This window comes from Natator depressus, chromosome 11 (genome assembly GCF_965152275.1).
Source record: "Natator depressus isolate rNatDep1 chromosome 11, rNatDep2.hap1, whole genome shotgun sequence".
In the NCBI taxonomy this organism is placed as follows: domain Eukaryota; kingdom Metazoa; phylum Chordata; order Testudines; family Cheloniidae; genus Natator; species Natator depressus.
Window position 1 is genome coordinate 10,505,562 of NC_134244.1, and position 25,525 is coordinate 10,531,086.

A 25,525-nucleotide genomic window follows, 5' to 3' on the forward strand; every position below is an offset into this window, starting at 1 on the left:
AAGAATTCTTCCATTGACCTAGCGACTGCCTCTGTGGGAGGTGGATTATCTCCACCGATGGGAGACTCCTTCCCGTAGGCGCAGGTAGTGTTTACATTGAAGTGCCGCAGCTGTGCTGCTGTCGTGTTTTAAGTGAAGACAAGCTCTCAGTTAATATGCCAATTCCTACCCTCCCAAATGAGGCATTGGAAGCCACACTGCCTGAGTCATTTAAAAGTGGATCAGACCAAATAGTGAAGAATACACAATGGGGAGAGACTCTGCATGGTGGGTATCAGGGGATGGACTCTAGACTGTCCCTGGCTGGTATTTCTTCTCTAATTCTATGATTCAGTATTTTCTACTGTAACTTACACCTTACTGTCAACGACTCATGGCTCTATCTATGGCATTGATTGAATGCAGGGGAAACATTTCTTGACAGGGATGGGATTTGGGGAATTTCCACAGCACCAGGGCGTGCTTCAGTTCCCACTTACAGCTCTATACATTTAAAGACATTGTTCATGGCCCTCTCAGCTGCAGGGACAGTGAACACGAGTGCATTCAGCTGCAGCGGGCTCGACTATGCCTCCTGTGGGTCAGGGTTTGCCTGGAACAGAAAACATACTGCGCTCCCGTGGAGAAGCCCTGACGAGACGAAATTCTGGCTGGTAAAAGTGTGGGAGAAGCCTCGGAGGCACGCCTGTTTCTATTCACATGTAACAGGTATAGCCATCAGAGTGCAATCATCCCAGTGCGCGCGGGCAGCCCTCCCCAGGCATGCCCCTTAGAAGTTCTATGGCACTGCCAGGAAGACCCAAGCAGATTATTCCTGCTCGCTGTGTGTGAGTGGTGGAGTGGGAAGGAAAAGGGCTTCCGTGACACCTTGGTGGTTTGCCACCCTGTGTCAGCAACTACAATAAGCCCTGACAAATTCACTACACCTAACACATTCCTATCATAGCATTTATTGATCAAGATGATATCAAATGAAAGCTTATATCCTAGTGGTCCTCATAAGCACTGCGTGATGTATGTACAAGTAATATGTTAGTAGTTGCATGTACTATTCCTGAGGGCATTCTGTGCCAAAAAATTATAAATTCTGCACACAATATTTTATAATTCTGCAAATTTTATTTGTCAAATAAATGTGGAGGCTCCATCATTGGATTGGGGAGCACAGGCCACTGGCTGCACAGAGGTGGGAGATCACTGTGCAGCTCCCCCCGGGACATGGACTCAGCGGTGAGGCTGCATCCAACTCTGACACAGCGCAAGGACCAAGCCTGCCCCAGAACCGCCCCAGGGTCCTGCCCCTCCATGTCAGTTGCACCAGGTGTGGGCAGGCAGGCTCAGCAATGCAGGATCCACGTGTGGAGGGGCTTAGCGTGAAGGGATCCAGATATGGGTTGAGAGGGTTCTGTGTGGGGCAATCTGGGTGCGCGTGGCTCAATGGGGGATCTGGGTGGCGGGGGAGATCTGGATGCTCAGGGGCTTGTTGTGGGGTTATGGGTGCAATGGTAATAGGACTCTGCAAGGGGGTCCAGGTGAAGATGGTTGGGGCTCAGTGGGGAGAACTGGGTGTGTCGGGAATAGAGCTCAGCATGGTGGTCTGGGTGTTGGGAGCTTAATGAGGGTGTCCAGATGCTGGGAGAGTGGAGCTCAGCTGGGTGGGGATCCAGGTGCAGCTGGTTGGGGCTCGGGGTGGGGTGGGGGTGAGTGGGTCCGGGTGCAGGAGGCTCACTGGGGTGGTCTAGATGTAGGGGGAGTAGGGCTTGTCAGGGTAGGAGCCACCAGCCAGGTCTTCCCCAATCCCGCCACCAGCAATTTACCTCTCTGCCAGCTGCCCTGGGCACCTGAAACATACTGCTTGGTAAGGGTTGCATGACTGCTCTTGTGGCTTCCCTTTGCTTCCCCATCAGAAAGTCATTTTTTCTGCGGGGAAGCAAATAAATCTGCGGGGGACATAAATTCTGCGCATGCACTGTGGCGCAGAATTCCCCCAGGAGTAATTAACGTACTAAACGTATGTTTAAACTATGTAAGCAGGCAGGGGTTGATAAACAAGTTTTTCCCAGACAAAGGAATGTTGGTTTACCTGTCTGCCTAGGTCTTGGATGCAAATTAAACACGGTAAGCCAAACCCAATGGGAGGTACATTTGCATCTGAGGTACACAAGAAGGTCAAGTTAACCAGAGGATGGGAAAGCAGCATGGTGTCAGCACACTGCAGCACAAGCAGCAGGGGAGAAGGATCTTATCTGGAGGTACACTTCAAAAGGATCCATTTCAAAGGATTACCGGACTATAAAAAGGAAAAAGAACCATTTTGCTATCCATCACTGAGGGAGCAAAAAGAATGGCAATTTTTGCATTAATGAAAGTTGGATCCTGGCCTGGGACGGGGCTAGTGACACTGAAAAGTTGCTTTAGGTGAGCAACTTTCGTTAGACAAGGATTGTAGCAGGCTAAAATTGTTTAATCTCTTAAAAAAGGGTGCTATACTTTTGTTTTAATTGTACCCAATTCTGTTTCCACTATCCCTATTCAGTATCAATTAAATCTCTGTTGTTTCGTAATAAACTTATTCTTGGTTTTATTAAAAATTCATCTCAGTGCTGCATATTAAGTGAAGTGTGAATGCTCCGCTAAACCAAACAGGCTGGTGTGTATACTTTCTCTTTGGAGACAGCAAACTTGGTTATTTCTGTGAGTGTCCAGTGACAGGGGCTGGATGCTACAGGAGAACGCTCTTCAAGAGGGCTCAGGGATTAGGGTGCACCTAAAGATGAACTGCAAGGTGAAATAAAGGCTGGGAGAGTTTCTGAGGAGACCAGGTGGCTAACAGACTGGAGTGACAGGGAGCTCGCTCTCTCTGAGGCAGAAGGGGTAACAAGGTGATTTATAATCCTGAGTGCGTTGAGAAAGTGTGACAGCTTCTTCTGGCCTCTTCTCCCTCTGAGGCATCAGCACTGAAGCTCACAATCTCTCCCCCTTCCATTTACATCATCCCTCCAAGAAGAACCTTAGCACAATCCCAGACCTATTGGCCGGGCTGGATTGACTGGTCACCTTCGCTAGCCAGAGGAGAACCCAGTTGAGTGACCCAAGACTCTCCTCTTCTACACATTCTCCTTCACTCTACAGCATTCCCAGCCTAAAGGAGCACTAACAGCAATTAATTGAGCCCGTCTCTCCCCCCGGGCATTGTAGTACAGAGCATTAACCAGCAGAACTCCACGCTGCTCCCTCAAAGCCATTTCATTTTAGGCTGCAGCAGACGGATTTAATTTATTTGCTGCAGTCCACCCCTTCTTGAAAAAAATCACCCCCTTGCAGGCTTCCGAGCACTGTTATTAATACGCTTTCAGATATTTATATTTATTTCCTTAGACAAACAATTCCATTAATCAGCTTAGCCTGCATCCCAGCCAAGCTGTCTTTCCTTGGCATGCAGCAGATACTGAGCAGGATTTGCTAATGATTTTCCAGCCCGTTTTATTTCAGTGGACCTCATATCAAACTTGGGGATCAATCCGGCACTGCCCAGTTAACGGGAGTAGAGGGAACACAGGGTTGGGTCCTTGGAAAAATTATAATAAGGGGCAAATCTGGACTCATCTCCGTTTATCTATATCCATCTATCTAGGTATTTTTATGGCCCCTATCATATCCGGCTCATGTCCTTCCCAAGGGGTGGAGAGGGCCCTGGGTGAAATGGAACTAAGAGGACACACCTTCGGCACAGCATGGGAATCAGCCTGCAGAGAACATTCTCTTGGAGCACAAGAGTCACTCCACACCTGGGGACAGCTGATTCCAGCCCCTGGCCCAGAGGAATACCAGCGCCAAGCCCTTGTATCTGGGCTCAGCACATGGGAAAGCCTGGCCCCTGAATGCACGAGAGGAATAAGAGCATATTGCTGATCAAGCATACAACGAATGCCATGGTAGGATTTCTTCTAGTTGAACTTTTAATCAGGTGCTTCCCTCAGTAAGATTTATTGCTCCCCAATCACTATTAGCTCCTTGTCTCTTTTTTTCCTTTCTGACCTCTGTATTACTGACAGCCATACAGCCTGGGACTCTCACAACTGTACATTTCAGGCAGCCTCCGCTGAAGTTTCCCACACTATCCGCTCAGTCCCTAGCGGGAAGGCACGCCAATTTGGAGAGCTCAAAATAATTTAGCACTCACTCACGTGTTTGGAGCACTGCCAGTGTCCTTTTACTATGCAAAATGACCAGTGGTGGGGTCTGATTGTTATACAACCAGAGAGGAACCTCAGCTAATGATAGACCAAAAAATACTGAATGCTGAGTTCCTCGCTAGCGACAATGAACGTGTCTTTGACCCAACGGGGTCACTACTCCCCATGGTCCACCCTGTAACTCATGCTAGCCACATCCTCAATGTGACATCACTTGAAAGACAGAGAAAGAGGCAGCACAATGTCACACGATGCACTGCCAGCCAATAAGGTGACACTTTAAGATGTTGGTTTTAACCTGCAATCCCGAAGCACCCAGCCTCATGCAATAGGTGGTCAGATGTAGAGTTACTACTACAGTTCTCATTATTACAGCAATATATGAGCAGCTCACCATGTATCTTGTTAATATTTAAACTGTGACTTGTATTCTTAGGCTGAAGCTCTGGGCACTCTATGGTAAGATTTTCTAAGCTACCTGAGGGATCTGATTTAGACTCTCAATTGCCAGAAAATGATTGGGGTTTGGGCACTGTAATACCCTAGGTGGCTTTGAAAACCCCTCCCTGAAAAGCACAAATAAATAAATACATGTTTGAATGGGGGAACTAAAGCAGACAGGTCAAATAATTTAGCTATGGGGTAACTGATGTCCAGGACTCTTGGCTCTCTCTCTTTGATGCCCATTATTTCAGTATCTGAGCATTTCACAATCTTCAGTGTATTTATCTTCACAACACCCCTGTGAGGTAAGGCAGGGCTATCACCCCCATCATACAGATGAGGGACAGAGAGACTAAGTCATTTGTCACATAAAAAGACTGACAGAGCAAGGATTTGAACCTAGCTCTCCTGAGTCTCAAATTAGCACCATAAACCACTGGACCATTTTTCCTCCCTCCTGCCTAGCTCCAGGCCTTGTTGTGAGACCACTAGGCAACACCTGTCTGCTTTTAGTGCTTCTAATAGCTCAGCGCCACTCTACTATTGTCCCTGAGAACTGTAAGATGGATTCAAGACACATCTGCAAACAAAGGCCAACTGCATGCACTAAGATCTTCTAAGCTACGAATCAAAATGAGTTTGAACTCAACTTTTCAGAACATTATCCTCTTGTGAAATGTTTGTCAAATTCTGCCATGTGATCTGCAGGGACAGAGTAGGCAGGAAAAAAACAGACACTCAGACCATTGCTTTCCACTGACATGACGTTAAAAAGATAAAAGGGAAATTATCATGCGACATGTTCAGTTGAGTGCATGGAAATCTCACACTGGTTGCTCTGTGGCTTGACAAAATAATGCTTGGTTATAAATTCAAGTACTTCATGAACAATGGAATGCCATTTTACTCTTCCGCATTCCACACTGGATAGTGATAGCAAAATGCTCACTTTAACCTATATATTCTAAAACGTAAGTACAGAAGATTTCAGATTCATCTTAAAAAGTTGCCAGTGTCTTGATTTTTTTAATTTCTCTCCCATCTTGGTTTGTTTGGTTTTTTTCCTGAGTTCATCCTTTGCTGGCTGGCTAGATTACTTGTTTACCTCCACAATGTGTCTAGAGTGATCGCAGCATTTATCTGTATAATGCAGGTGCTCTATAATACTCTAGTTCAGGGGTGGGGCACTACAACCCATGGGCCAGATCCAGCCCATTCGTTAATTTCATCCACCCTGCAGTGCCCTCCCCCGGGGCTGGAGTCGTAAGGGCTGGCTTGCCCCGCCGTGAGGGGGAAGCCCCAAGTCTCCGCAGCCTCCCAGCGGGTGAGTGGCCCGTGACTGATTTTTTCTCTGGGTCAATGGCCCATGACAGAAAAAAGGTTCCCCACTCCTGCTCTAGTTGATGCCCCCATGACACTTGCATTGCTTAGCTCCAAGCTTGCCAGAGACTTAGTATCAGAGATTGACTCACGTTGAGAAATTCAGGCTAACTCATTTTGTGTGCTTAAAAATGAATGCAATACATAGAAGGTAACAAGCTAAGCTTGGGGTTAAAGTACCACACTGGGACTCAGGAAAGCTAAGTTCAAGATCTGGCTCTACCACAGATTTCCTGGGTGACCTTGGATGAGCTGCTCCATTGGTCTCTGTCTCAGCTGCCTATCCGTAAAGGATAATGACACTTCCTTTGTTTGTCTGTCTGGTTTAGATTAAGTTTTTTGTGGCAACGCCTTTTTTTAAATATATATACACTATATGTATGTACAGCACCTCGCGAAATGGGGCCCCGGTCTCAGTTGGGGCCTACAGGTGCTACTGTAATACAGGAATAATAATTTCAAACACCCTGAAGTTCCCAGCTTTCAGATCCGGGGGTTTGTTTGGGTTTCTTATGAAGATAGTGGCCATTTGCAAATTGTGGGTGCGGATCTGAGCTTGAATCAAAAACACCCACAAATTCAGATGTGCTGGAATCCAAGCTCTTTACATGGACTGTTTTTGGTTTGAATTGCGTTCTAGGAAGGTGGACCTATCTTATAAAGAATGCTGCAATGTCCCTGATGTAGAGAATTGTTTTGTGTCATCAGAGTAAACAATGCTGTTTGAGTGAATTATACCAGGACATGTGCTTGTCTGTAATTAAAGCCGAATGCAAACTGACATGGCTGAGATCCAGAATCTGACTGCCTCACACCAAGAGCAAGCTGACCTGATCAGTCTCAACTATACAATAAATGTTACTCCTGGTCTGCCACCATTCTGCTCTCTGATTTGTCACAAATTACACCCCTTCCAGCAGTGAATTACCTTCAAATTTCATGCAGAGCAGGTCTAATAACTGGAACAGAGGGCCTCTGAAATGGCTGGTTCTATGTAGCTTATGCATTTGTTGTGGAGGCTCTAAAACCCTGCAGATTTACAAACTTGAGCGGGTGTCAGATGCTCCCTGCATGTATTTCCAAGGGTGTGAAGCAAATCATTTAACTGCAGCCTCTTTGTGCCAAAGCAAAACTTACCTCAGTTTTTCCTTTACTCTGACAGGACCTCCTAGTGTCTTCATCTGAGCCCCATTCTGTTGCCTGGGAAACCAAAATGTACAAGTCACATGATAATAGTGTGAACTATTGCTTCTTGGCTAAACCACATCTGGAGACTCAAAGAAACAAGAGCAAGCATCTCAAGTCAATTTATGCAGTGCAATTTGCAGCAGGCACTGGGACAGTAAACATAATGTCATATATATCATTCTTCTTGTGCTCACAGTGCAAACAAATGATATATGGATGAACCGTCCAGAGGGTGAGGCAACTAACATGTTAACAGAGAACAGATTTTAATTTACATGTAAATACAACATCTGATTATAATTCAAGTGGAAGGGTCCAATGCACAAGCCCCATACACCAGGACTTTGCCCTTTTTAAAGGTACAGTGCAGTGTAAAAGTACCAGCTTTAAACACTAAATGGAACAACAACAACAAAAATTCCTTACAGCAAAGTCATAGGTATTCAACAATAATTTTGCACAAATTTGTAGTTTTCTTAAAAGCTCCCCTGAGATAATCACCCTATTACTGAAACCTAGTGTTAGTCACACTGCAAAATCAGTTGGATAAGATGAGAAATGAAGGGATATCTTGGTGAGGGAATATGGGGGAAAGAGACCTCAAGGTGATTGTAATCTAAAGAAATGTGGAGTGCTTAGGCCAGATACTTAGCTGGTGTAAAATGGCTATGCTCGGTGCTTAAATTCAGCTGGAGCTGTCCAGAATGTAGCTCCGGTAAATATTTTTAAATCTGGGGCTGAAGCCCCGAGCCCCAGGGGGACTCGGCCCCCCGAATGTGGGGTGGGGGTGGGATGGGGGCTCCAGGAAATGCTATATAGAATTTAAGACTTGGCTATGTTGCATTGCCCAACAGTGGAGCTATGCCAATCTATACCAGCTGAGGATCTGACCCATAGGGACTGCTTTGAAAGAGGAGTCAGACCCCCAGCAATACTGTATCAAACACAGAGCAACATGCAGCCTTAAAAAAATACCAGCATCAGATCCAGCCATTTACCACTTTCTCCATTTTCCCCCCTTTAAGCATTTAAAAAAAAATCAAACAAATATTCTTAGCTTTAATAACTGGCAGTGAAAATACACACTGATATGCATACTGTACATTGCTCTGAGTGCTAGCAAAATAGCCCTCTAACGAAAGATGGGCCAGGATTGCAAGGTTCAGATATGGATCCAAACTCCCCTAAAGGAGCCAGGGGTTTGTTTTGTTTTTTCAGCTCATAACAAAGATTGGTAACAGCAGCAAAGTTTGGTCTAGAACTGAACTTTCCCCCACTTTCTGACTGCTGCCAATATTTTAATCCTGTTTCCAGAAATTGTCCCCTTAACATAAGATGAACCCAGGTTCCCATGGGAGACAGAGGAGTGCCTGCAGAAAAGAGGGGACCTATTAGTTTACCCAATTCAACAAAATACACTTTCTCATAATCATAACCAAGGACGTAGGTAGCGCCACCCAGTAAGCACGTTTATATTAAGTAGCACTTTGTAGGGAAGTGTTTGGGACTGTTTATATATTGGTCCTTAAAACTGTGCTTTGTATATTATCATCAGAGCACTCCGTTCAAGCTGGAGAACTAAAAGTGTGTGTGTATGTGTGTTTGCACAAGAGAGAGAGAGAGAGAGAGAGAGCGCGAGCGAGCGCATTGCACTGGAATATGGAAGGAATGGGGGGTGAACTTTTCCTGGGAATTGTTTGGGGAATTACCTGTCATTTAATGCAACTCAGCCCATTCCAAAGGCCAAACATTTGCTCTACACAAGTATTTTACAAGCTTGGGGATAACTCTCCACTGGAAGGGACAGTTTTGCAGTATCTGGATAGGGGAAAGACACCATCAGAGGTAGGGAGATGACTCCAACAGTCCCTTCAGCCCAGGTGTGGACTTTTAACTGGCAGCTCCCATCAGAGAGGTGTAACACAACAGCCAGGGGTGTTGGATTCTAGGTTCTGGTTCAGTCCCATCACCACAGCCAGCTAGCTACAATATTCTCTAGCCTAAGATTAATTTTTGACAAGCTAAACAAAAACCAACCCAACAACCACCACACAAAAAAGGACCACCATCACCACACAAACTCCAGAGCAAATAGCTTATTTGATGGTTTTCTTCCCATTTCAGAAACACTCAGAAGCAGCACTCTCCTTTACAGCACCCATTTAGCATGACAGCGCTTGGCAGGACAAAATGAAAACAAAAAGGGGAGGTGACTTACCTGCAACTGGAGGTTCTTTGAGATGGGTGGTCCTGATCTGTATTCCATTAAGGGTTATGCACATGCACCTGGAGCCAGAGCTTTTCGAAGTAGTATTGCTTGGCGGTCTTCTTCAAGTGATCGTCCCTATTGTATTCCATAGAGGGTGACTGACAAGCAGTACTTTGAGAGACAGAGGGCGTGAGGAAGATGGCTGAACTGTAGAATGGAGGACTGCTGTGTCGAATGAGGTATCCGTCACAGAATCATGTACCAGAGCACAGTGAGAGGAAAAGGTGTGTACCGAACTCCACATGGCCGCCTTACATATGTCCGCAAGGGGCAGGTCATGTAGTTGGGCTGTGGTTGATGCCTGCACTCTCATGGAATGAGCTCATATCTCATCTGGTGGGGAGAACCCTGACAAGTGATAGAAACGCATAATGTGCCCTGAGACCCACTTACAGATTCTCTGGGTGGAAATGGCCTGTCCTTTAATTCTCTCCGCTACGGCGACAAATAGCTTGCGAGACCGACTTCTCGAATGGCTTTGTCCTTTGTAGGTAAAAGGCCAGGGCCCCATGCACCTCGAGGGAATGAAGCCGCCATTCCTCGTTCAAGGCATGTAGTTTTGGAAAGAAGGTAGGTGGGTGTATGGGTTAGTTGGGGTGGAATTGTGAAATGACTTTTGGCCGAAACTTGGGATGCAGTTGCAGTGAGACCGTGTCCTTATGGAACGTGGTAAAAGGGGGAGTTTGCCATCATAACTCCCACCTCATCAAATAGCTGAGCCATGTTGCTGAGGTAATGGCAACAGGGAAAGCGACCTTTCTGGAGAGAATAGGGAGAGTGCAGGAGGCCAGCAGTTCGAAGGGAGAGTTCATTGAAGAGGTAAGGACTAGGCTGAGGTCCCATTGGGAAGTGATGGGCTGAATGGGTGGATATTTACGTAATAGGCCCTTCCAGAATCGGGCGGTCAAGGGGTGGGTAAAAATTAGGGCTGTCAAGTGACTAAAAAATTAATCGCTGTTAATCGCATTGTTAAACAATAATAGAATACTGTTTATTTAAATGTTTTTGGATGTTTTCTACATTTTCAACTATACTGATTACAATTACAACACAAAATACAAAGTGTACAGTGCTCACTTTATATTTATTTTTGATTACAAGTATTTGCACTGTAAAAAAACAAAAGAAATAGTATTTTTCAATTCACCTAATACAAGTACTGTAGTGCAAGCTCTTTATCATGAAAGTTGAACTCACAAATGTAGAATTATAAACAAAAAATAACTGCATTCAAAAATAAAACAATGTAAAATTTTAGAGCGTGCAAGTCCACTCACTCCTACTTCAGCCAATTGCTAAGACAAACAAGATTGTTTACATTTGCAGGAGATAATGCTGCCCGCTTCTTGTTTACAATGTCACCTGAAAGTGACAACAGGCATTCACATGGCACTGCTGTAGCTGGCGTCGCAAGATATTTACGTGCCAGATGTACTAAAGATTCACATGTCCCTTCATGCTTCAGCCACCATTCCAGAGGACATGCGTCTATGCTGATGACAGGTTCTGCCTGATTACAATCCAAAGCAGTGCGGACTGACACATGCTCATTTTCATCATCATGAGTCAGATGCCACCAGCAGAAGGTTGATTTTCTTTTTTGGTGTTTCGGGTTTCGTAGTTTCCGCATCAAGGTGTTGCTCTTTTAAGACTTCTGAAAGCATGCTCCACACCTCGTCCCTCTCAGATTTTGGAAGGCACTTCAAATTCTTAAACCTTGGGTCGAGTGCTGTAGCTATCTTTAGAAATCTTACATTGGTACCTTCTTTGCGATTTGTCATATTTGTAGTGAAAGTGTTCTTAAAATGAACATGTGCTGGGTCATCATCCAAGACTGCTATAACATGAAATGTATCAGAATGCAGGTAAAACAGAGTGGGGGACAGACAATTCTCCCTCCAGGGAGTTCAGTCACAAATTTAATTAACGCATTTTTTTTTAAACAAGCGTCATCAGCATTGAAGCATGTCCTTTGAAATGGTGGCCGAAGCCTGAAGGGACATATGAATCTTTAGCGCATCTGGCACATAAATATCTTCCGAAGCCAGCTACAGCAGTGCCATGCGAATGCCTGTTGTCACTTTCAGGTGACAAAATGTAAACAAACTTGTTTGTCTTCGCAATTGGCTGAACAAGAAGTAGGACTGAGTGGACTTGTAGGCTCTGAAGTTTTACAGTGTTTTCTTTTTGAGTGCAGTTATATAACAAAACAAAAAAAATCTACATTTGTAAGTTGCACTTTCACAACAAAGAGATTGCACTATAGTACTTGGATGAGGGGAATTGAAAAATACTATTTCTTTTGTTTATCATTTTTACAGTGCAAATATTTATAATCAAAAATAATATACACTTTGATTTCAATTACAACACAGAACACAATATATATGAAAATGTAGAAAAACATCCAAAATATTTAATAAATTTCATTTGGTATTCTATTGTTTAACAGCACGATTAAAATTGTGATTAATTGCTATTATTTTTTTAATCACAATTTTTTTTTTAGTTAATCACATTCATTAACTGCGATTAATCGACAGCCTAGTAAAAATCAAATGCCCTTTCACTGGAGGATGGAAAGAGCTAATGGTGGCAGCATGCGCTCAGAGAGCTGAGAGCGAGTTCCAGGGTTTTCAAATGGAGAAAATAGTGTAAGAGCATGGAGATGCCCACAGCTTCAGGGGCAAAACCTTGCTGTTGGGCCCAGCAGGTGAAGCATATCCATTTGGCCTGATAGGACTCCACGAGGCAATTCTGTAGGCCAAATGGATATGCCTCACCTGCTGGGCCCAACAGCAAGGTTTTGCCCCTGAAGCTGTGGGCATCTCCGTGCTCTTACACAGCTACTGGAGAGGATGTCTTGCACTGCCAATGAGCAGCCTCATGCTAATGGAGGTGTCCATCCAAAAGCCATGCTGTCGGGTGTAGCGTCAATGGATCTGGATGTCTGAGTCTGCCATGGTGTTGTGTCAACAGTTCCGGAAATGTCTGTAGCAGGAGTGGAGGTGGTTTTGACATGCGGAGAAGAAGGCAGCACCAGAACTGATAAGGCCAGAACGGAGTGATCAGAATGGTCATCGTTCTCTCCTGACAGAGTTTGGGGAGGATGTGGGGTTTGAATTGGGAGGGGTGGGGGGAGCATAGTTCGTCCAATCAGACCCATCAATGACCAAAGTGTCGCCCACTGAGTGGGCACCGAGCCTCCCCTGCTTGGTATTCGTGTGAGATGTAAAGAGGTCTACCCCAATGATCAAAGATGTCCGCAATCATCATGTCATGCAACTCCAATTCATGGTCAGTTGCAAAGTTCCTGCTGACAGACTCTGCAATCACATTCTGGATGCCAGGCACGTAGGCTGCTGACAAAGGATATGATGTTCATTGCACCATTCCCAGAGGTGACTCGGCTCCATACACAACACTGGGGACCTCATGCCCCCTTGTTGGTTGATGTAATATACTGTGGTGGTGTTGACATGACTAGGGCATGGTAATAGTGGATACCTGGTAGGAACACATGGCATACTTTGTGTACAGCCTGAAGTTCAAGAATGTTTATGTGCACCTGGCCTCTCACATGGTCCAGGTGCCTTGTGTCATGTGATCTCCAATGTGAGCACCCCAGCCAGAGAGTGATGCATCGAGTATGACTGTCATGGTCAACAAGGTTAGGAGGAAGGACATCCCAGAGCAGACTTGTATATGGTTTGGCCACCACCGAAGACAACGGCTGACCTCTGGTGGAATGCTGAGTATGATGTCCATTGACTGGTGCACAGGGGAACAGGCTCTTTGCAGCCATAGCTGTAGACAGAAAAGGTGCAGGTGGGCGAAGGGCATGCTGTATGTGCACGGTGCCATGTTCCCTAAGATGGAAAGGCAGGTCCTGACCAAGATCAAAGGGTTGGAGGTTATCAGGGCTATTTGGTCCAGTAGGCTCTGGAATCTGTCTTGTAGCAGATAAGCTCAGGCGGAGGTAGAATCAATGTGAGCTCCTATGAATTCCAGGGATTGAATAGGGTACAAAGTTGATTTTTCAACACTGATGCTCACTCTTAGGGAGGAGAGGAGTAGAAGAAGCTAGGACATCGATACTCGATCTTCCTCTTTGGACCATGCTGCCAGCAGACAGTTGTCCAGGTATGGGAAGACCAGGATTCCCTGATGTTGTAGGTGAGTGACTACCAAGAGAAAACTTTTGTAAAGACTCATGGGGCAGTGGTAAGTCCAAATGGGAAAACCCTGAATTGCAAGTGTCGATGCCCCACTTTGAACCTCAGGAACCTTCTGTGGGTCGGATGTATGTCAACATGGAAGTAGGTTTCTTGCATGTTGAGAGCTGTAAACTATCTGCCTTTTTCGAGTGAGGGAATGATGGCTGCAAGCATGACCATATGGAACTTCAGTTTGCAAATTGAGCAGGTGAGGTGACAGAGATCCAAGGTCAGTCTTCATCCCTCTTTCTTCTTGGGTGCCAAGAAATAGTTGGAATAGTCCTTCTCTAGGGCAAAAATACTATTGTGAGAGAGATCTCTGTGTGGGAGTTAGGACGGGAGATGTGGAGGAGCCGTCGTCATAAACTCTATGGTGTGGCCATGTCAAACGACGTCCAAGACCCAGTTGTCTGTTGTTACAGCTCTCCAAACTCCCGAAAGGCATGGAGGGTAGGAGCACTGATGTACAGAGTGGTTGACTGCTCTCTAGGCACACTCAGAAATACCATTTTCGCAATGACTGAGTTTATTGTGTCGAGGTCTGAATTGCCGGAATAGGTGGATGGGCTGTGTATCTTAGGGCGCTTCTGAGGAGGTTCATAGGCCCAATGACAGTAGAAGTGAGGAGTTCTCTAGCGTTGGACTGGGGGTGGATGATAAAATTTTATCTTTGGTGCCAGTATGTATATGCTTAAGGATCATAAGGTGGCTCTACAGTCCTTTAGAGAGTGTAAGGAATCATCAGTTTTCAGGTTGAAGAGGTGTGATTCATGGAAGGGAAGGTCCTTGATTGTGTTCTTCACCTTTCCAGGGAGACCTGAGGAGTGTAACCAGGATTACCTCCTCACGACAATTTCAGACACTAATTCACGTGAGGACTTGTCTGCTGAATCAACTGCAGCCTGAAGTATGGACCTGGCAACCAACTTGCCTTCCTGTATAATCTCTTGGAATCAAGAACGATCCTGCTTAGGTAGCTTATCTGCAAATTCCTCCATCCGGCCATAGTTTATAAAGTCATACTTGGCCATTGGTGCCAAGTAGTTAGAGATCTGGAACTGTAGTCCAGCCCAGGAGGCCTTTCAACAGATGAGGTCCAGTCTCTTACCCTCCCTGTCTGCCGAGGCAGAGCATGGGTGTTATTGTTTGATCCACTCTGATGCAGCCTGTATTAACAAGGAGTTAGGTGGAGGGTGTGAAAATAAAAATTCTGACCCTTTCAGGGAAAGTAGTTCCTTTTCTCTGTCCCCTTTGGGGTTGGTGCACAAGTGGCAGGGGTATGCCACACAGTGCGTGCTGGTTGAAGAATGGCGTCACTGATCGGTAAGGCAATACTTGCCAGTGCCGATGTGTGCAGAATGTCTACTAACTGGTGCTGACTGTCCTGCACCTCTTCTAGGGGGATCTCAAGAGCATTGGCTGTTCTCCATAAGAGTTCTTGAAACTGAAGATAGTCATCTGGCAGGGAGGAAGGTGTCGATGACACGGCTGTGTTTGGAGACAATGAAGGGAATCTCTCCAAAACCACCAGTACCGGAGCCAGGCTGATTGATGCATCATCTAACTCCATTTCCGAACATCTATTAGATGAAGAGTGGGACAGTGAAACAGCAGTTCTCCTGAGCCAAATGAGACTGTTCCAAAGGCAAATACTGGGGCCATGAGCTCCAAATGGCCACCTCGTTTGATCCTGCTGTTGTTGTCCTCCTTGGATTTACGGGAAAACTTAGTGCCATGCATATGCACGTGCTTCTGTAGCTCACAGCTAGGCCCCGATACAGGGTTCATAGCACCTGTACCAGCAGATCCAGATGGAGGCTCTGCAGTAGAGGGAGCATTCTTGAATTGTTCAGGCCGATGTACGGGGGTGGTGGGTTCCCCAATCAGGATCCAATTGGGCCCATGGCTACCTCCATGAGGTATTTCTTGAGACAGAGAGCTCTGTCTTCCCACGTATGGGCAGGGAAGGAGAAGCAGACACTGCACCTGCAGGTAATGTGGCCTTTCCCGGAACAGTACAAACAGAATAGGTGTTCATCGCTGGCGGAAAACAAGCGAGGGTAGGAAGCACAGACTTTGAATCCCGGTGTCTTCGGCATAATCCAGTACCCAGATCTGGGAGCTGCGGGGGCAGGGGAGGAGGGAGACTGGCAGGAAAAACTGTTGAAGCGGCATCCCAAGTTCTTAATTACAACAACTGCTAGAAACTACCAAAATACAATGAAAAACCACAAAATCCTAACTATGAACAAAAATAAAAACTGTTGTGTAAAATTTTTTGAAAATGTGTCACTAAAACAAAAGGTCAAGAGGAAGCTCCTTCTCAGACCATGCAGTGGTGAAAAGGAACTGGAGATGTGGATGGCCCGACCCGCCTTTTTTTGCCTGGGGCGAAACTCCGAGGTAATACAAGTGCGCATGCACGGACCACTGAGCAATACTACTTTAAAAGCTCCGGCTCTGGGGGCATGGAGCATGTGCATAACCCTCCATGGAATACAATAGGGACCATCACTCAAAGAAGAATCATTGGTTTCCTTAGCAATTGATGCTGCTCCTTGGTAAATAACCTGGGCCCTAAGCACCAAAAACATGGCTTAGGGATGTATCTGTGCTCTGACTTGAACTGTGTTTGCAGAGTAACTCTGATCTTGAGTGTGGAAAGTAGACACACTTCTACAGAGGGCCAGATTCTGCTCTCAGTTACATTGCCGCTGTCCCAAAAGCCATGTTTTTGGTGCTGGGATGTTTTCTTTTTTGGACAACATTGTCCTTAGGTTCTCCCAAGTCCCCTGATAAGGCTGTTGATAACAGAAGCCCTTGCTGATAGAACAAATTACAGGAACATGTTGCCGGTGACTGCTCCATTCATCAGTTCAAGTTTCATTAGAGTCAAGAAGATAATTAAGCACTAAGGCATGTTGTATTAGGCCAGTATACACACCTCAGGTGAGCTCTGAGGCACAGGGTTGAGGGCTGAGTGACTCCAATGATCTCCAGGGACTCAAAGAGCATATTAAAGACCCAGCAAAGGGGAACCTGGAGCTTCTTGTCACTAATAAAACTATAGCTGCAAAGCCAAAATGCTAATGTATGTTTAAGGAAAAGTAATTGTACATGAATGAATGAACGTGCACCAAGGGTCTGTCTCAAAGCCAACTGAAGTCTGGCTATTCATTCCAATGAGCTCTAAAGGGTCCCACGGAGGGCCAGGATTTTGAGCTCTCACCCTTTTTATCACCTCTCCTTTTGGCCTCAGTCTGTTCTATCTGTTTAGATCCCTCTGCTGGCCAGATTCCCCTTTTGGGCTCTGCAACCACTTCTGAGTTTCTTCTTTCATTTCTGCTGTCTTAAGCATCTTGGATTTACCCCTATCGCAAGCCTCCCTGAAAACTGCTAGGGCTTCAGTGTAAGCTTGTCCTTTCTACTTCCCTTCCAAGCCTCTCCTTTCCAGAAGCTCCTTACGAAACCTTCCTCCTCCCCTAGACACATTCAACACTTCTGCTTCAGCCAACTTTACTCCCAGTACCTTTCAGAATCTCTTCAGTCAGTCTTTTCAAGGAGACACATGTATTCTGAGGCACATTGAGTGTATAAAGCACATATGTGTCTGGCTGATACCTACATAACCAGCATAGGACCAAACTTTGGGGGTAAGGCACCCTTGCACTCGTTTCACTACCTGATCACAATGCATATGGCCAGCCCAGCCATGACACATTTTCTTAGCCGCTAGTAAACAAAAACAAAAAAAAGGTATTTCCGTTTATTTTTCAAAGCTGTCTATGCACATTTCGCTGCACTGCAAACTAACTAAGCAACAGGCTGCTACCCACCAGGCTGGAGATCATCTTGAATTCTTCACTCATTTTCTCAGCTGTCTGAGCCATTTAAGTTTCACTGCCACAGCAAACATATACTGGACTATTTCCATACCTCCTGATACGCACGTCAATCAGGAGAAGAACAGCAGATGCCTATGGAATAACATGGTGAGACACCTGCTCTCATGGAAAATAGAGCCCGGGTTGTTAAGTGACTGAAGCTGGTAGGAGGATGCAGAACAAGAAAACAGGAGAATATGAATGTTCTTCTATCTGCCTCCCCATCTCCCACATGCTTACACACGAAAGCAATATTTATCAGTTTGAGGACAGACTGATTGGGGGCACCAGTACCTCACTCCCTGTTCCTCCTAACCTTGAGCATTTCACCACTTCTCGTTTCACCAGCCCCCTCACCCTTTCTCTCTTCCTATTTCCAAACAAACTTTGTGGGTTTTCTTATTGTCAATGGTTCCGGAAACTTTGGGGACCTCATATGAAACCATGTGATCCATATGCAGAATGAAGAAAGCCCAGATTCTTGTACTATAAAAGTTTGAATGACTAGTCCAAGGGTACCGTCACTGTACAAAATGACAGGCACAAAAAGCACGCACAGAGTGGCCCATCCATCTGTGCAGGCTGGCACTAAAAATTCTGGCAACAGTATCTGAGGATTGATGACGCCATTTCATGTGCTTTTCATTCATAAAATTGACAGGTGGATCTGCTTCCGCTCTCCTCCACCTCTGTTACTTGTGTTCCTTTCAACACATAGTTCTTCTCCCAAAAGGCTTTTTCTGCAACTTTCTGAAGCCATGTGAGGGAGAAGAATTATCTGAGCTAAAGGGGTCATGTTTACATCATCTCAGATACATGGTGCAACAGTGGCTAAAGGGAGAACACTAAAAATACCATAAAGATGAGCCACAGATGCACATCTGAACTTTCTTAAAGTTCACAGATATTCAGATTGAGAGTCTGCGTTTTGGTTGTTTTAATAGGTGATAGAGGCCAGTTGTAAAGTTTGCATCCATTTCAGAATCTATTTAACGCTGATGGATTATCTGATCTGAAAATGCCATTCTATCTTGTGCTTTCAAACTCTATCACTCAGCACACACTTCTCAGGGACTTTTGGAGATCCAGCTACTCAATTACCTACAGGTGCCACAGCGGGTATCCTCAGAACCTCCCTGTGTCATACACAATCCTGGTGACCTATGTCATGTGTGTCCTCAGATTCTGAGAGACAACACTCTCACTTATCTGATAGGCCAGATCTCTCTTTGGCCCAGTAACATTGATTTGCAATCTATAATTAATTTGAGACTGCATTTTAGTGTAGTACATTAAGCTCACAATAATCCCTGCGTTATACTTGGGACTACAAAAATACAGTTTTTTCCCAGAACTAACTAAGGTATCATTTCAAAAATGGAAAGCAAAGACTATGAAAAAAATAAGTTACACTGCATATGTATTTGGTAAATGAAACCCATTTTTAATTTCTAAAGTATCTCATTACAAACCCATCCATCTGTTACGATCCTCACTTCCATTAAATATGTGTTCCATAAGAGCTGCTGACAGCCTTTCATGCCAGCAGCTAGGCCCAGAATCATGCTGTTCTTCTCTTTTCATTAAGAACTTTTGTTTTTACATCTTATGTTATTTATATCTGTCGGTGACTGGAATGCACATATTGCAAACACAGGACCTGATTCTGCAAGACGCCGAGCATCTCCTGGAAGATCCTGAGCCCCCTCAATTCCTACAAATGTCTACAGGAATGGAAGGAGCTCAGCACGTTGCCAGATCAGGTCTACAGGGACTGCTAAAGGCAATCAATTCACAGGAATACACAGAGGAGGCTTCTTCCATCTGCCCAGGAGGGAAGAGGTGATTTTGGTTCCATGCTTGTTCAATGAACAGTACCCTGAGCCCAGATTGCCAGCTTCATCAACCTGCACTTAGATCTGAGCTGGCAAAGTTATTTCTCTCCCTTACATGTTCCTTTCCAATAACCTTACAGGGGGCTGGTATCTTCAGTTAAAATACTCCTCTGAAAAGAGAGACGCTACCACCAAGGTAGCTTCCAATATTCCTTATTCCAACACAAACTTCAGCATTTCCTATCGTTTACATTAATACATCTTTTTGTGCTGACTCATTTTGGACCTGACCCCATGAGGTGCGGACAGCTCTCAAATCCCCCTGACAGCAGGGAGCATAGAGGGTGCTCAATACGCCACAACAGGCACCATTAAGCAAAGCATTTAAGCATTCACTTAACTTTTAAGTATCTATTTAAATCCATCTCTGTTCAGTAAAGCGTTTAAACATATGCCGAAGTCTGTTGATTTCAACAGAACTAAAGCACCTTACTGGACAAGGATAGGCTTTAGCATGTGCTTAACGTTAATCACATGCTTAAATTCTTTGCTGAATTGGGGTCAGGGTAAAGCCCTTTAGGCAAAATGCTGCCTACCGAAGCCAGCACATTTCCGCTACAAATTGCCATCATAAACCTCTTCATCCATTTAACACCAGTCAGGAAAATGTCAGTTCCATAAAGTGCAACATATAGATTATTGTTGATGTGAGCAAACTACTTTATAAGGCCATTTCTATGCTCATAAATATTTGGTAATCGCCACAGAAGACAAAGTCCACACCATCAGTGACAATGCTGACCTACCATTTATGGGAAAATCCGATAGAGTTTAAAAGGAAATGATAACTTTTCTTTGGGGGTTAAATTACAGAATTTAAAAGAAACCACCTCTACTAGATGATTCTATATGTTGGATCAAGAAAACCCTTAAGAATGATCTCATTTCACTCTATATAAAAGTATTCTAAAAACCTATTCCTATTCTACGTAGCCTCACTGGTTTCATCCTCATTAAATTCTATAGGACTTACCCATAAAGGCCTTGGCTTTTGTCTGTTATGTACCAAGCACATTTGCATTGCTCTATAAACAATAATTTATCAAAATCTAACTTCTTAACAATACAGAACAGAAGCTCAGTGCCCTAAAAGCCACTTCTGAAGTTCCACAGCAGTTAAATTTATTAAAACTGTGATACACAAGGCTGATAATCAGATAGATAGAGTTGAAAGAGAATATAATGCTGTGTCTCAGTAAACAGACGAGCTACATATTTCACTGGGCAAATTACAGAACATTGCTGCAGACTGTGATGCCTATGAGGAATGGTCATGGAATTCACCAAATTAGTTTTTGATGGGAGCAGAAGTGGGGAAGAGGAGAATTGCACTGCAGGTAATCAAATTGCTAATTGATTTCCCTTCAATTATCTCTAAATCCTTAGGATGTGATAAAATGCAAGTTCTACATTTCATTTTCAACTCAAACTAACCATACTGTATATCAGCAAAAGCCAGCATGACAACCTGGCTCTCCCACAAGTGCCTGGGCTAACCATATGTGCTACAAGTCACCTGCAGAAGCTGAACATTATAATGTAACATTTAGGAGGCAGGAGGGATACGTGCTGAAAAAAAATCAACAGGCTCAAATCACCCTTAACCTATATTAGTGGGTATATACATTTTTCACCAGTGCAAATCATTGTACAAGGCTCAGGGCGAGAGTGAACCAAGCCCTCTGATTATAACAAAAAAATAACCTATTAAAACAGTGCACCTTATTCTGACACTGGTCTTAGACTTGTGCGACTCCTGATTTACACCAGTGTAAGATCAGAATCAGATCCTACGTGTAAGTGACATTATGGGAAGACATACACCAGCCAAAGGAAGCAAGTTCTTATTTAAGGTTTGCTCTGAATCTGTAGATGTATTGAGGCTGAATTAAACAACCTAGCCCACAAAGAGTTTTATCAAAGTCCTTGTACACTGAGAAATGGTATAGCCCTAGGTTAGCTGTTGTACAAATCAGCTACAAACCACTCTTTCTAAATGAGTAAATAGGGACAAAGCAGGACTGATCAGACCCTCAGATTAACTCTTTCCCTCTTTCCAGTTGTATTTATTATAAACTATATGTTTCAGTCTCTCATTCTTTTGCACCATTTATTCCTGGCAGGGCCTGTTTCCCTTCCTACCATTTGTCTGTCTTGTCTAGCTGGTAAGTTCTTCCAGACTTGCTAGATGTCTGTATAGTGCATAGCAGAATGGGGTCCTGATCTCAATCGAAACAAATGGGACTTACTACAAAGTAAGGTAGAAAAAATCTGGCCCTTAGTTTTTAGATGCAGTTCTAAGTAATCCGTTTTTGGTAAAATACTTCGCCTTCTGTGTATTCTTGCTAATGCTGAATGCATTAGTTATTTCTCTCTCCTGAGCAGCTGCAATTATCATGTATTATTATTTATTTGTACTACAGAGGCTCTCAGGATATGTCTACACAGGGAGAAAAAAAACCCACAGCTGACCCAGGTCAGCTGACTCCAGCTTGTGGGGTTTGGGCTCTGGAGCTTTTCTTTCTGCGTAGCCGTACCCCCAGAGGCCTGGACTGAGACTGAGTCCCCACTGTACTGGCACTACACAAACACACAGTGAGAGACAACCCCTGACAGAAAGTGCTTACAATCTAAACAGACAAAACAGGCAAACGGTGGGAGGGGAAACAGAGGGACACAGAGGCCCAAGGTCACACAGCAGGTCAGTGGCACAGCTAAGAACAGAGCCAGTTCTCTCGATTCCCAGTCCGCTGCCAGGTCCACAATACCACACTGCCTCCCAGGTTTATTTCTGTATAGCATTCTTCATAGGAGTAGTATCACGAAATGCTTCTCAACCACCAGGTCAGTGCTAGCTAGAACGGAGCAGCATTGGGGGCGGGGGGGTTTAAGAACAGGTTAGACAAACGCCTCTCAGGGATGATCTATGTTTGGTGGCTAGAGCAAAAAGGACTGGATACAGGATTCACAGGTCCTATTCTTAGTTCCGACATGGATTTGCTGTGTGATCTTAGGCAAGTCAATCACCTCTGACTTTGCCACTGTGAAACTGGCATTACTGTTCTGGAGCTGTAAACTTTCATTTGCCCTGCAGGGGATTCCATTGAACAACACCAGGTTCCTGTAAATCAGACACTCCTCCTTCCTGTAGTGTTGGGTAGGAATTTACAGCTCCAGACTCTATATTTCCTTATCTCAAAGGGTTATTGTGTGAAGCTTAATAGACCACAGTTTCTAAAGCACTCTGGGATGAAAAGCACTGTACAAGTGCAAAGTATTATTATTAAAAATTATTGTCTAAAGCTTTACTAAAGAGCATTTGATACCAAGTACAAATTTATTTCCAGACCTCTAGAACTAAAATGGTATAAAACTAGATTAAAATATTTTTCTAAAGTAAGTGATAAAGATAATCACAGTCAGGGTACAACTTGCATTCCCCGTTTCAGCTATTCGTTGTTTTAAGGACATAGATACAAAGGAATAAAAAAAAGTAGACAAAAAAATCACAGTTTATAGTAGAATGGCCAATTCAACCTTAAAGAAACACTGTCAACTTTAAATTCATAACTTAAATAAGCAAATTTCCTTGCTAGTTGGTCTAATCTTACCCTCAGTCTTTCTGGCGTATATCCAGTCTAACCAAGCTGACTTCCACTGAGAGCAGAATTTGAGCCCTTAACAATAATGTAAACTTAGATGGTTGAAACTGGAAGTATTTTTTAATTTCCAATTTACTTTTCACTAATTACCTTTTGCATTTCTTGCACTGCACAAAGTAGTCAATGACATTCATGTCATTTTGTTTACAAATCATTGCTCAACACTGCAATATTTGGTTGCAAATATTGCAGAAGAACATTTTTTGTTTAAAAACAACTATATCTAGTGGCAGTTAGAAAAAACAAATATTTCAATTGGTTGTAAGTTTGTAAAAGCACATTTTTACAAAGTCTAAAGTTTGGTCCAAATGCAAGTTGATGGTATCTCTTCACTGAGATTAAAGTTGGGTGGGAAATCATTTTTCTGGCCTGTGAAAATTTTCAAGATTTCAAAATTTTCCTGTTCTGTATCAGGACAAAACCAAATATCCCAGGTGAGTGCCTTAACAACCAGGTGACTGACTATCCTGGGGTGGGTTAAATATTTCTTGGAACGGGGACTCAAACTTGGGTCTCCCACTTCCCAAATCAATACTCTGATTGCTGGACTAGCAAGTCAGTCTTCCTTGGTCTCTCTGACCTAATGAATATATAGTTATTTATACACAACAGAATAGCTCAAAGAGGAGAGATTGAGTAACCCCTATCCCAGAAAAGCCATTAGCCTGGTAGTTATGCTAAACACTGGGCTATTCTGTAAAGACAAGTTACAGTATTTCCTATAACTGAGGAACCAAAAGCGTACAGGAGCCATGACAAGATATTTAGCAAAGTAGGCAGTTAACCTCCAGGGTAGAATTTGGTCTCCTGCCATATCAAATATATCTTGTAAGTTATGGCAACAAACATTGGCAAAAGGGACAGGTGATTATGAAGACACAAGATTATATGATAAATCAATAAAATAATTATATAAAGGAGGTTAAAATGTATGCAGCCAAAAAAATAAAAGAAAGATGCCACTTTAATATGTCAGACGTAAGTCAAGGATATGAATATAGGTGAACGCTGGTTTTAGGTTGGTCATAATCTTTAGACACACCTGACATTTTTGTAGTACATAATATGCTTTCTTCGCACCTCCAGCGCTGTTTATTTTGCAAAGATCAGTTTTTACACTTCTTCTCTCACAGCTATAACAAAGGATTCCTTAGGACTGAGTCAACCACAGCAATGCCTCCATTTTAGCAGCATAGATCAATTCTCCCTTCCAGGCCAACGTATCACCAAAAGATGTCCATCTCCACCCCTTTTTGTTCTTTAGTAGAGTCACCATTCAGAAATAAATGCCTCCCTCCCATTCGTGGGCTCCACTGATGGATGTGCCAGGACTCCTAAACAGCCTCCCTTTACTGTTCTGCACAATGATCTCGGCAGTAGAAGGTTCAAAAACCCTTCCAATGGACCAGCCCATATTCAGTACAAAATCGATTTACCACGGCTGTAGTCCCCTTTGTGTTTCTGCATTAAGCAAGGAGATTTTATTCTCCTTCATTTTTCTGCTCTGGGTTTCCTCTCCATTGTGCTTGCCTTTGAAGCTTACTGCTGTGTAGAGATGTTAAGATTTCTCCACTACACAGATAGCCCGGATGGATACCACACAGTCAATTGAGAGACTTTTTGTGCACCCGCATTAAAAGGCTTTTATGTCCAGCTATGAAAGAGGATCTTCGTCAATGCTTCCAATCAAAAATGTAATCAACAAAGTCTATGTGAAGCTTCCACACATTATCAGCTTCCTAGATAATAAAGTGGGGAGCCATGGATTCCTTATTCCACTTCAGGTTACAGCAAGGAGTAGTCCCTTTCAGACTTTGTTTGTTTGTTTGAGAAAAAACTGAATTAAGCTCGAGGAAACTGCCCAGCGTGGACACAATTCTCTCAACAATTAGGATGAGATTCATGAATCAAAATCAGCACATCATGCCATTTTAAAGAGACTAATGAACAACTCAAGATGACATTTTCACTGTTCTGTGTTCCTTGTTTTTCTTCAGGGAAATCACATCTATTGCATCAATGGGGCCTAATACTCTTTCAGATGACAAACACCGCAATATATTCTCATTAAAATCATGTAAGTTGTTCAACATGGGCTTAGTCCTGTCTCGGCTCTAAAAAAGGGGCAATTAAATAAAATGTTCATGTGATTCAACTTATCCTATCCACATTCTTTTCTGGTTATGCATTTAAGCTTGGTGTAGTGCAACCAAAGGGGAAAAAAGTGGAAATCTTTAATGAAGCAAAAAAATGCCTTACTGGGACCAAATAAAAGGCTTGAAATTACCTTAATTAGCCAAGGGGAATTTCGTGCAAGCCAGAGAGACTCGGAAAGTCTTTTGCAGAGAGACGGACTGAAAACTTCAACGAGATCCTGAATAAACATGACT

At 43.9% G+C, this 25,525-nt stretch overlaps 1 protein-coding gene across 5 annotated transcripts in view; it reads right to left on the reverse strand.

Annotated features, from left to right (window-relative positions):
* The window catches only part of SEMA5B (semaphorin 5B), a 352,197-nt gene that overhangs the window by 95,800 nt on the left and 230,872 nt on the right, over positions 1-25,525 (reverse strand). For 4 of the 5 annotated variants that reach the window (XM_074967132.1, XM_074967133.1, XM_074967134.1 and 1 more), the window contains one exon: positions 7,158-7,220. The exons of the other annotated variant lie outside the window; for it this stretch is intronic. In XM_074967132.1, coding sequence (XP_074823233.1) covers positions 7,158-7,220 — 63 coding nt within the window. The remainder of the gene's footprint in view (positions 1-7,157; positions 7,221-25,525) is intronic. 5 annotated transcript variants of the gene reach the window in all.